Consider the following 13,395-nt stretch of genomic DNA (forward strand, 5'->3'; position numbering starts at 1 on the left):
GAAGCCAGTTAGTCACAGGCCTCTGGGAGGCAGGGGTTGCTCCCTGGGAACTGTGGTTAATCCCAGTCTTTATACAGTAAATGAATGGATATAACAAAAGAGAAATAAATTAACATGTGTTGAAACATCAGAGGTGTGCAAATGAAAAAATGAATCTCTGTGAACTGAATGCCAAAAAGGAGCAGAGAGGGTATCTCATAACCAACTTCATCTACTACTAAGGAAGAGGAAGGTTGTACTCTGAATTTCAGCTGCTGTGTTCTTTCCCATCAACATGGCAAGGTAGCTTTAGCTTCTTCCTTGGGTCCCCTGGGCCAATGGCAGCAGCCAGGATTCCTACAGCAGAGATTGATAGAAAGCCACTCCATGCATTATGTCTCATGAAGAAAGATCACCGTTCACTCAGAGAAATCGAAAAACATGATTTCTGACTGAAGAGGCAAAACCAAGCAAGTGTCAGATTTGGAAAAAGCCATTTCTCTTCCCACCTCTCTCTCGACATTGTTCAAGTATTGACAAGTTATTGAAAGGTTTTAAATGACTCACCACATATAACAATCAGACAGAATTGACTGCTCTTGAGGTGGCTGCTGAGACTTTGATCAGCACACTCTCTTATGTTTGAATGAAATGGTCTCTGTGAATGAGGGAAATTAGCTGATCACTGGGGCTAAGACTGCTTGGTTTCCTTAACTGTAGAAGTTCAACATATACACAATATAATTTTCTGACGAGTTTGGTGTGCAGCAGAATTTAAGTAATTAGTTTATGTGTGTCATGAGATGAAAAAGGTTGAAAATCAATGATTCCCAAAATAATGAACTCCTCCCAGCTGCCAGCTGCTGTGGGGTAGTTTTATTCCCTCGTTCTCAAACTGGAGGCTGTGGCCAGCAGTGATGTGAAACTGCATAATAAAAGAGTAATTCCTTTGCATATACCTCTTATTAAAGATATTTTATAAAATTTGTCAGTAAATCAAATAGCTGTATTATAAAAATAGAAAATAAAATTTGCATGGATTTACAATATAAAATAAGACACTCCAAAGAAATGTTTTTTACTGAGGATCTCTCTGGAAAACTCTCCCCCCTGCCCACCCGTCCGCCCAGTAAAGGTAGTTTGATAGAAATTGTTGAGGAACCTGACCTCAGAGAAAGCATCACTTTTCATTTTTGGCATTAGCGATGAAAATCACTCATGTTTTAAACAAAGGAAATCTTTCTCTTATCCTCGGAAAGACTTAGGCCTGGAAGCCACTATCTAAACTGATACTGTCAAGTTAATCCAAGAAGCATTTTTATGTTTCTTTATTTCTAGACATACCACAAAACAACATGTCATTTGGTCAATGATGCTGTCATGAATGAACATACATGTGTCAGCGCAAAGACAAGAGGGTCAGGAATTGAAAAGAGAAGTGGCCTGGGCTGGAAGTCCACTGTCACACTGGAAGGTGTTCCTGGATCTTTTGGCTTCAAGACATCTAGACTGTGCTCCCTCTCTCCCTTCCCCCTTTCTTCCCTCCCCACCGCCTTCCCCACTCCTCACCTGTTCTTTTGGAGCCTCAGACCTGCAATATGTGATATTTTTCAGATTATTGCAATGCCTTTGGTTAGATTCCCTGTTAAAAGAAACTCCAATGTTTCCTAGTATGGGCCAATTTATAAATTTGAGGTAAACGTGTTAAAAGATCTTCAAGAATAAGTTCTTTACTTCTTATATGTTAGGACAGTCCAAATCCACTAACTTTGGCAGTAAGCAAGAGGTTTCCACATAACAATGTCACTCTGACATGGGAAATCAGAACTGCCTTGGCTCCTAATGGGATGAGTTCAGGTTGGGGGACTGAGTTGCCCAAATGCACACCCCAAATCACATAGGAGATAGCCTTTGCTGCAGTGGATGACGTTCATTTCCATTTGGCTTCTTCCTGTCCTGAAGATGTTCTTGTCTTATTTCCATGTTAAAGGTATCCCTTGATCCCACACTGGTAGGGTGATCATAAGACTCTGGTGCCCAGGATAGCGCTGGCATAATTACTAACAGAGTCTCCTTTTACTCATAAGTATCCTAATTTACATGATACATTACATGTTTTCTTTTAAAACTTACTGTAAAAACTAACAATAAAACTAAACTATTTCCAGCTAAGTCGGAGCCACAAAAATAAAAAGACAAAAAGCACATGGATGCAGGTTATTTGGCCACAGTAAGGTTGGAGTGACTCAGCAAGACCATTCAGTAGAAACAAATAAGGGACCACCACCTCCAGGGTCACAAAGACAACAGAGGGAGGGGCTCTCTCCTCTGCTGGCCAATCACCCAGCCTCAGCCAGCCACTTCCCGGTTGGTCCCCTCTCCTGGCTGCCCAGCATCCCAAGGCAGTGCTGCACCTACACAGAGGGGTGCTGGCTTTGGAGCCCTGGCACTTGTATTTTAATTCTGGGCTAAACAGTTACCAGCTATGTGACTTGAGCTGATTCACTCTACCTCTCTAAGCCTCAGGTTTTCCATCCACAAAATGAGGATAATCAGAGTTGCCTTGCAGCATTGGTATAAGGATCAGAGATTAGGTAAGTAAAGCATTTAAGCTGGGCTCTAGTGCAAAGTTAGACAAGATAAATGGAAGCTGTTTTCTTAGCCTAAATCTGAATTCGGAACAATTTAGTAGATGACTCTCCATATCTTGTACAGGGGCCCCTATTTGTATAGCCTCCCTCCCACGGGTCCTGGGTGCCAGCAAATCCCTTGAGGACAGTCTTCATTTTATACCTCAGTTTGCCCACAGCACCCAGTGTTTCAGAGTGCAAGGCACAAAGCCGTCCTTCAGTTCATTGCTGAGCGGTTAATCAAATGCCTCCCAAGCCCGGTGCACACTCCTGGCTGGTCCTGCCGGCTCTTCCCCTGGCCCTACAAGGCATCAAGGCACCAGGGTTGCCTCAGCATCCACAGAGAAGGGGACGTCTTGTGAGGCAAAGGCATGAGGCCCTATGTGGAGTCAAAATAAATTATTCTTTGAAAGCTGTGAAATTTCACTACTTCTCTTTTCTTTAACTATGTTCATAAATAATGGAACATTGGCATTACTTTTCCTCATTCTGAAGAATAAAATCAAAAAATAGACCTTGGGTTTTCAGTTTCCAGTGCTGTGTTGCTGGCAACTGAAATTCATGCTTTCATAAACAGATACCCCACCCCAAGGTGCTATTTGATTTGAATATGTGTATATACTGCATATGTATACATATTTAACATTTATATACATATTCAAAATACATATGTATACTATTGAGAGGTCTAGTGGGTACAAGAACCAGATAAGCCAGAAAAATGCCAAATCTACTTTAATTTTACTGCTATGGAGACTTGGCTTATAAGCCAATGTTTCCTCAAGCACTATGGCATATATAGCTTGTAATTAACTATAATGCAATACATTAATTCTCATTTATATTCCTATGAAGTAAAGAATGTCATATGCTGTAGTTATGTTGTCATAACAAAATGTTTAAGCTCCTCAAGGCAAGGGGCAGATTCCTAGACTTTGGTACTCACCAACTCCTGGTGCTAAACTTTTTGGCTGATATCAGGTTATATTAATACTGGCTTTACTACAAGCATTCCTGAGAACATTCATTTGTCTTGAATTTCTATGAAACTTCCCATGATCAAACCACCACCACACTTCCCCCAGCCCCTGCCTTCATATCAGTACACTCCAACTCCCAGACCTGCTCCCTCTCAATCTCCACTTAGTCTGAAACCTGGAAATGTTGGGCAACAAAACAGAGAGCCAATGACTCAGATGTGATTTGGATTATCTCTAATTTGTTTTTAAGGAGCTTGAGACTTTCTGTGTCTCTTTCTGAGAAATTACACTAGCACAAGAATTTCAAAACCCACTTTGTTTGCTCAAAAGCATCACCCAATTGCCCATCAAGCTTACAAAAATGCCTTCCTTCACCTAACAGTCTTCAGAGTAACATTTTTGTTGATATGAATTTGGCTGTGGACTTCATAAAGTGGTCAAGGACAAGGCAGGGAGAATACATCGTGTCTCTTCCCACACAGGTCAGCCTTGAACTCCTCATGTCCTGAGTGGGAGAAAGGGTCTAAGACAGCCGTGGGCAAACTATGGCCCACGGGCCGGATCCGGCCCGTTTGAAATGAATAAAACTAAAAAAAAAAAGACCGTACCCTTTTATGTAATGATGATTACTTTGAATTTATATTAGTTCACACAAACACTCCATCCATGCTTTTGTTCCGGCCCTCCGGTCCAGTTTAAGAACCCATTGTGGCCCTCGAGTCAAAAAGTTTGCCCACCCCTGGTAAGAGGAGAGACAGGGTCAGTGAATGGACCTGTTACCAATGGTTTATGATACCTGGCTCAGGCATGGCCAGTGGCAGGCAGTTTGGAACAATTATGTGACCGAAGTTGTCCACATATCAGTTCCATAAGCAAACTGGAAAACTGTCATTAAGAAGAGTCACTCTTCCAGGATGAGTAGTTTACTTTTTCCTTTCACAAGAGCAATGAGAAGAATATCACGTTCATACCAGTCTCTCATGTGCTTTTACACGTGCATCTCATCCTGTCTTCATGGGAGCCTTGTACGCTAACTGTATGAATTCACGTTTTAGAGAAGAGGACACTGACTTCCAGGTGATTAAAAATCTCCTGAGATGCCACAGTAGTGACAAAGCTGTGACCAGAGCCCGGGTCTCCCAACTCCAGCATACCACTCCTTCCTTTGCTGGCCTGCAAGAATAGGTAATGCAGACCATCAGCTGGATGGTGTCTTGAAGGATGCTCCTCTGGACCACATCCCCATCACTCTGAATACTGTCCGTGCTCTCAGCCTCCACTGCCAGTGCCCAATAAACTTACCCTCATCGGGTCAAGCACTCATCACTGGCATCCATCCTGAGTGCTCGTGCAGGGTCACTGGTGGAGGTGTTTAGTTCGTACACACCCCAACCCAAGAGGGTTCATTAACATTACGGCCAAAATGACTGTCCTGTCTCAATATGCAAAAAGTGTGCTATGGCCCATCAGGCCACATATGACTGGTTGTGGAGCTGGTGTGCTAGGCTCATAGGTAATGCCCCATCTAAGTTCTCCCTACTAATTATATGATAGAACAACAAAATAGCAATAAATAAAGCCTAACATAAAAAATAAGCATAACAGGAACTATAATTGGATAATATTATAATACTAAATATAGTTCCTGTTATGCTTATTTTTTTATGTTGGGCTTTATTTAGGCTTTTTTTATGAGTGTTTGACCCGGTAAGGATAAGTTTATTGGGCACTGGCAATGGAGGCTAAGAGCACATGACAGTAGTCAGAGTGATGGGGATGTGGTCCAGAGGAGCATCCTTCAAGGTACTACACAGCTGATGGTCTGCATTACCTACTCCACAGGCCAGCAAAGGAAGGTGTGATATGCTGGAGTTGAGAGGATTCCAGAATGCTGCTTGAAATGAAAAATTATCATATTTTACTAAAAAATTCAGAAGCTAGATTTTTATGCTCTTGTCATATCATAAGGAATTTTTATTCCTGCCATAAGTCTTACAGTATACTACATTAAGGTCTATAATATTTTAGCAAGGGTACATTAGATTCACATGAACAGCTGAAATTACAGCATGATAATGTATAAAAAGAGAAAAAGAATTTGTTTAAAAAAAATATAAGGATACAAAATATGAATTTATGAATGGAGAATATATATCTTTGGCCATTTTATAACATCACTAGAGGCCTGATGCACACAATTTGTGCAAGGGGTTGGCTCTCACAGCCACGGTGGCTTGCCTTGGCCCTCACACCCGCGGCTTCATCCAGAAGGTTGTTCGCCTGTCTGATCTAATTAGCATATCATGCTTTTATTATTATAGATAGTTTTAAAAAGACCAGCCTACATTATTTTTCCTCCTGGGGTAGCAAGATGCTCAGTTAATAATGGAACACACTACTAAAGGCTGAAAATGAATCTTTAACATTATCATTGTCAGCATCTCTATTAGTTGGCCTAACTTGTACTTTGGAAAACAACAAGAAAAACAGGATAAAAATACCTAGCAATGACAACGATGTCTTCTCTGAATGCTTATGCACCTGCAGTAAATGTTGGAAAAGTGGCTGCAATTATTTAGACCTATGTGAGCGCACCACTTAGCTATGTGCTGTTGTGTTCCCCTCATCAAGAGGCAGTGTCTGTGTCCCCAGCCCTTGAGTCTGATCAGACTTGTGACTTGGTGTGACCAACAGATTCCAGTAGAAGTTACAGTGTGCCAGTTCTGAGCCTCTTGGAAGGCCACCATGTGAACAGCACCAAACTAGCCTTCTGGGGGATGAGTGATTATGTGGCGCAGATCTAACCCATCCCAGATGAAGCCATCTCGGACCAGCACATCCTAACTGACCCAATAGCTGACCACAGACACATGAGTGACCTGGGCCAAATCCAGGACCACTCAACTGAACCCAGACCTAACTGCTAACCCTGCAAATCATGAATAAAATAACTGGTTGTTTTAAGACTAAAATTTGGGGTTGGTTGTAAAGTGTCAAAACCTAACTGACTCAACATAGGAGAGGAACAATCATCTTCTAGTCTTTAAACTTAGTTTCCTTTTGTCAAAAGAGTCTCTAATAAAATGTTCCTACCTCACTTCATTTTACAGTCCTGCTTGTAGGATTTTATTCTTTACTAGATGCCCAAGGCACGAAATTCATGCAAGAGTAGGCCTTCCTTCCCCTTGCTGCCAGCACCGGCTTCCCTCTGGCACCCAGGACTCGGGCTTCCCTGCAGCCCCGGCTTTGTCTGGAAGGATGTCTGGCCTAATTAGCATATTGCACTTTTATTATCAAAGATAAAAAAAGATAGATGTGGCTACTTGCTCTATCATTAGGAAAGCTTTCTGCCCAGCCAGCAAACACAGGGTGTTCTCCCACTGACCCCAGAGGCCCTATTTTTACATGACTGCCCTGAAAGGAAAATTGGCTTGGAAATTAATTTTTCACATTTATTTATAAACCATTTCAAATTTCTGACCTGTGACAAATCTTCCATAATGAAGAGCTGTACACAGTTGTGTGAGACCATCGGAGTCCCTGGAATAAAAGTTGCACTTCACCCTCCAGTGGTGCAAGTACATGCTCCTACCTCATCTTGAGGTCTGAGAAACAAACTTTAATTTATGAAATCAGGAAGCTAAAAGGAACCTTGAACTCCTAAATTATACGTTCCCAAGAGAATTCCTAAGATAACAATCATACTCACCATCACCTGATGTTTGCATAATTCTTTTTTTTTTAATCTCTAGGAAATCTACAGGGAAGTCTGAGCAAATGACCTCATAAGAAAGCTCTTCATGAAATAGAATAAATGAAAAAAAGGTAAGGGAAGCTAGTAACAGAATCAAAAGGATGATGGTCAGGTGGAAGATACACAGGGGAATAAAAAAGATCTGTAGCCACACAATTTTTCAGGACTGAACACTCAGTAATAAGATGTCTAATACAGGTTTATCACCATGAATCTCTTGGAAAGTAGTTAGAGTCTCATTTTCCACATCTGATTCCCTTTTATATTAGAGAAAGTTTTCTCCCTTCTGTATCCAATCTCAGTGCCAAACAGTTGCCACAATTGCTCTGCCCAATTCTCTGATTACAGTGGGAGTAGCCATTTCTCTGCCCTGCAGGAGAAGTGTGCAACTCTAGATAACTGCTTCTGAGAGCACCCATATATGTTTACAGCCCACGCAGTGTCTGTCTGGCCAAACTCTCACAAAGCTCCTAGAACTCACAGTGGTGTGAAACAACCCACAACGACATTTTAGGCTTCAACCCTTGAGCTAAAGCAGCCCATGTTGGATATTGTTCTAAAGTGAAGCTCCAGATAAACTGGAGAACTAGCAAAGCTCTGTCAGATAAGAAATGGTGGAAGAAATTGGATATTACCTAGACCAGTGGTCGGCAAACCGCGGCTCGCGAGCCACATGCGGCTCTTTGGCCCCTTGAGTGTGGCTCTTCCACAAAATACCACGTGCGGGCGCGCACGTACAGTGCGATGGAAACTTCGTGGCCCATGCGCAGAAGTCGGTTTTCGGCCTGGGCGAGTCTATTTTGAAGAAGTGGTGTTAGAAGAAGTGGGGGGTGTCTGTCGGTCGGGCGACAGGAGACGCGGTGCAGGCGGGCCCCGGGATACACAGCGCGGGGGAGGCGTGCGCGATTCATACACGAGTTGAGGATGGAAGAGTTGGAAGGGATCGACCTCAGCGAACATACCTCAATCAGATTGAGGACGTTTTTAGCAAAGGCCAGTTTAGGAGAACCCTAATTAAGTTAATAACAATGTACCTACCTATATAGTTTAAGTTTAAAAAATTTGGCTCTCAAAAGAAATTTCAATCAATGTACTGTTGATATTTGGCTCTGTTGACTAATGAGTTTGCCAACCACTGAGTCCTAGAAAAATGAGATGATGATTCGAGAGGCACAAATGAGCCGGTGGTAGGTCCAGCTCTTACCAGCTCCCAAGTGCAGACTGGTAAATGTGCAGGAATTTGACAAGCTGGTTGACATCACATTGGTAGTTTGATATACACTATGACAGGAGAATTTACACCATGGAAATGAACAAATGCCACAAGTAAGAACTTTTTCTGAAAAGCTGATTAGCAAACATTTATCAGCATATTACAGAAAATAACTATCCTCAATTATTTTAAGGATTATCTTTAGATATATTATATTGGGTCATCAGCAATGCTTTGCAAAGCTTTCCAACAGTGTCTACAAAGGCAACTTTATCCTAAAATTTATTTGCTCCTGTTTCCCCCTTATTGATAATTTAATTGATTCATGACATGTCATTATTCCTGGGTAAATTAGGGGAGAGGGAAGGAGAATAATTGATATTTACATATGTAGCAGTTTCTCATAACTCAATTTTATGCAACTAATTACCTAAGTATAATGCTGAAATTTATTTTAGCAAGTGACAGATTGTAGGCAGGATCTTAGAGAATATCCTGCCTTTCAATCTTCATAGATTCTGGAGTTGAAAGTAGCAGACCACTTTACTGAGTGTTGCCAAACGTTCCTCAGATCCCTCACCGTCAAGGAGATTGTGAATGCCAACAAAAGAGCCAGGATTTTCACCCACAGGGAACATTTAAAACTAAGTTAAGAGCACAGATTAAGTAAATTCATTGGTGTCAACTTCCAGAAGGCAGTGTGTAAAGTGTGTAAAGAAGTCAGAAAGAATGTGCAATAGGCGTGGACTGCCAGCATTTACCAAATCTCCACTAAAAACAGCCCATTCCTTAGGTCCCTTAGATTGGTCAATTACCTCTGGGATAACCCTCTCAGAAGTGCCTCCCACCTCCTGAGATCGGATTGTCCTGGGGCACACTAGCAGCTTGTCTTCTGAGCAACACCATCTCGGATCATTAATTACAGCAGGAAAGAGGACCGGTGACTACCACAGAGGTTCTGCTGTTATATCAAGTGGGCTGGAGGAAGACATTGGCGCCAAGACTGGAACAAGTCCCTGCAGTTCACTCTTAGTGGCACATTGTAGGTTGTGTCTCTTTTTGGAGAAAGTCATCATGTCACTCTGTTGAGAAAAGAATGGTGACCAGCAGGGACACTTCTACAGTGAAATAATGAAGCCTATGCCAGACATGCACCGAAGTTCTACTTGCTATCTTCCTTGGACCAGGGTGTAAGAAACCCAATTCAGAAGAATGAGGGAATAGCTTATTTTGCTCCCAAAATACTGGGGCACACAGGACTTTTGCTATTCTCCTGGAGTGACCAAAAAAAAAAAAAAAGCATCCCATGGGTCATGTGACCCTGGAGGCAGATCTCATAAGGGCGCCCAGTGGAGCCTCTGAAATCTGTAGAGATTTTTCTCTGCAAATGCAGGAGGAAAGCAGGTGGATGGATAAATAAGCATGGCCTTGCTCCTGGTCTCCTTGCTGGCCGTCCTGAGCTTGGGCTCGGGATGTCATCATCGGATCTGTCACTGCTCTAACAGGGTTTTCCTCTGCCAGGACAGCGAGGTGACAGAGATTCCCCCTGACCTCCCCAGGAACGCGGTTGAACTGTGAGTATCAGAGGCTGCGGGAACTGCCACTGCAGGCATTTGTGTGTTGGGTGCTGGTATTATTTTCACATTCGGCTGATAACTGCTGAGCTGAAATATTTCTGAATGCTTGAATAAAACAAACTCCCCCATCTTAACACTCGCGCCCTGTGTCTCTCCAAGGATTTTGGTGAGCGTTGGTCATGGTGTTTGTCGGGGAAGAGTCATGCGGAAACCTGAATGTCTTTTCAACATATCTGCTCTTGGGTTCCATACTCTCTTTGGTGGAAAAGAAAAACTAAGAAAAAGTAGAAACTTAGAAGACCTAGGAATTAGAGGCAGGAAGACAGCTTTGATTTAAGTGGTATAGACTGTGAGTCTCCTGAGGACACTGAATTCAAGAATATAAGGGCCCTTGTTGCTTGGGAGGCAGGAGCAAATAATTCCCGAACTGAGATTCTGCTTCCTGGGGAAAAAGAGGGATGGAGGAGACAGGGGAAGGGGTGTGAAGAAAGGGAGAGAGAAGAGAAAAACAAGCTGGAGAGGGAAAGAGAGACAGGATAATCTTTCATACAGGTGAAAATATACGATTCACAACTTTAGATTTTTACTGAACTGTTTCAAGAGAAAGTAGACAGACAAGATTGGACAAGAACTTCAATATAATGTAACTCTATCTCTTTATTTTGCAAATGAGATATCTGGGGTCTGAAGAGTCAAGAGAATTGCCCAAAGTCTCACAATGAGTTGAGGCAGAGCCAAAACTAGAAATCAGGCCTTTTGACTCATATTCTACTGCTGCTTTCTCCCCCCGAAATCCCATGTCTGTCTACATTAGAGAAAGATTATTGCTTCCCCTGAGAACTGGCAACTTGTGGCTCAGAGATTATAGATATCCTTGGTGTTTTTAGTACAAGGATTTTAAACAGAAGCCACTATTCTGGAAGCCTGTTTCAAACCTGGTCCCCCCTAAAGCTATGGATGACTCTTGCTTTATTGCAGAAGGTGGTCATCTCTTCAGTTCACTCAAACACATTGGTGTTGTATTTCTGAGTTTCACTCAGGGACAAATGGTCACAGACTTGGTTGGTCCTGCTGCTACTTTTTCCCTTGATAACCCAAGTCCTCAGTTCCTATCCAGAGAAAGCTGCAGTGCAGGGAAAATAACTGGTCTGCTCTGTGTTTTGGCTACACTGCTTCAGATGAGACAGCTAGTCCTGATTATGGAAAAGTCAGTCTGGTTTACTAGGTAATAATAAGCACAGGAGATGGCCCATGTACCTGAGCTCCTGTAAGAAGTCACTTGCTTCTATGACTTTGAACAATTACTTAACCCCCTTCGAGCCTCGGTTTGTCACTTCTAAAGTAGTTTTAATCCAACCTGCTTGGTTGGATTGTTGTGAACACTAAAAATTATACCCACACACACACCCAAATACACAACCATTTCCATGTCTCCTGTCTCTTCTCCACTTCTTCCTATGTTTTTCCTGTGGGTCAAATAGTGACAACCAGTTAATAAAGCAGAGAGCCCCTAATGAGGTTTAATTTGGGGTGGTGCTCCTCTATCCAAAACTCCCTTCTTTACTAGACTATCTGCTTTCTGATATCTTTTTACAAGAAGAGAATAATTAAAAATAGGGATAAAAAAGAGAAAACAAAAAAAAGGCAAAAGGAAAAAATAAAACAAAACAAAGAGAATATTTTTTTTAAAATTCTGCATCGAAAACAGAAAGGAAAGGAGGCATAGTGGAAGGAAAAGGAAAGAATAAAATTCACCCCCAAACCCCAAACCTCAGGGAGTGTGTGTGTATGAGTTAGTGTGAGAGGAGCAGGGAAAGGATTTTTTAAAAAATTCATACTAAGATATAAATGAGTAACTACATGCCTCTGCCCAAGAGCTTGCAACTGAGGAAAGAGATTGTAAAAGAGGATGTGCCCAACAGAACAGCAGAAACAAATGTCACACTCTTGACAAAAGCTAACCCATGGTCAACCCCTTACTTAGGGGTACGTAACGGTGCCCAAAGGTGCTAAAACTATGAAGGGGAAGAGAGTGCTTGCCTGTTATTGGCATTTTCCCCACCTGAGGGTTGAGTATGGTTGTTTGAAAGCTTTGAGGACTAAAGTAGTCCTCCCAGATACCTAATCTTGAGAGGATTCTTTCCTCTGCACACTCATTAGCAGGGCATGAGTTGAACCATTCTGGAGTTCAGATTGGCAATCTTCTCAGCAAGATGTATTGAGGAAAGGAAGATAAATGTTACTTTGGCAGTTAGACAAAAAAAAAGAAAATTATTTGGGGATATTTTTCAGGTCAGTTTGTTAATCTGATAAAGAGCAGATCAATTGCCAAGTGAACTAGAACTCAGACATTGTGGTAGGATGAAAGAGCAATTATTTTTGCTTCCTTAAAAGGACTGGACCAGGGTTATCTGGAACACTGGTAGAAGGAAGATGAAGTGGCTTGTTCAACTAAGTCTTTCTAATTCACCCTGCAGTCTTCCAAGTTTGGGTATTGACTTTAATGATGATTACATCAGGTGGAGGTTGATGGGCTTCCAGGATGGCAATTGCTTAATCTATCAACATGTCAAAGCGTCATTGTCAGTCAGGTTCCCCGGGGGAAACCCCTCCTAATTTTACCTTGTACATTTTCATCCTATCAGATTCCATCCACCTTGCAGTGGTCTCATTTTATATACCTTCCAGGCATTGCTAAAGATTTCTAATACCCTACAATCTACACATGCTGATATCAACAGCAAAAGCACACAAAAGTATCATCAACAGGCAGGTGGATTCATTTACTGAGGGGCTCCTATTATTTGCTTCATGCTTTACACATACTACTTCATTAAAACTTCATAATAGAACTGCGAGTTTGGTATTATTGCTCCATTATTCAAATGAGGCAAACTAAAGAACAGAAAAGATCATTCAGTAACTTGAGCACAGTCACCCTTGCAGCTCCCAGATGGCAGAGCTGGGATCCAAACTTAAGCCTATTTATATCTCCTCTGTGTGTGTGTACAGTGAAAGTCTTCTGACTCCTTTCACTCCCTCTTCTTAAAAAAAAAAAGTGTCCATCCTGGCTGGTGTGGCTCAGTGATTGAGCGTCAACCCATGATCCAAGAGGTCATGGTTCGATTCCTGGTTGGGACACATGCCCAGGTTTCAAGCTTAATCCCCAGTAGGGGATGTGTAGGATGCAGCTGATCAATGATTCTCTCTCATCATTCATGTTTCTCTCTCTTCCTTTTTCTTCCTCTCTCTGAAAATTATA

The 13,395-nt window shown here is 42.0% G+C and overlaps 1 protein-coding gene across 2 annotated transcripts in view; it reads left to right on the forward strand.

Annotated features, from left to right (window-relative positions):
* The first annotated feature begins 9,881 nt into the window (after positions 1-9,881).
* Positions 9,882-13,395, forward strand: part of FSHR (follicle stimulating hormone receptor) — a 129,791-nt gene continuing 126,277 nt past the window's right edge. For both annotated transcript variants that reach the window (XM_006083364.1, XM_006083365.1), the window contains exon 1: positions 9,882-10,130. In XM_006083364.1, the coding sequence (XP_006083426.1) occupies positions 9,979-10,130 (152 nt within the window). In that variant the 5' untranslated portion in view covers positions 9,882-9,978. The remainder of the gene's footprint in view (positions 10,131-13,395) is intronic.

Source organism: Myotis lucifugus, unplaced genomic scaffold (genome assembly GCF_000147115.1).
Source record: "Myotis lucifugus unplaced genomic scaffold, Myoluc2.0 scaffold_6, whole genome shotgun sequence".
Taxonomy (NCBI): domain Eukaryota; kingdom Metazoa; phylum Chordata; class Mammalia; order Chiroptera; family Vespertilionidae; genus Myotis; species Myotis lucifugus.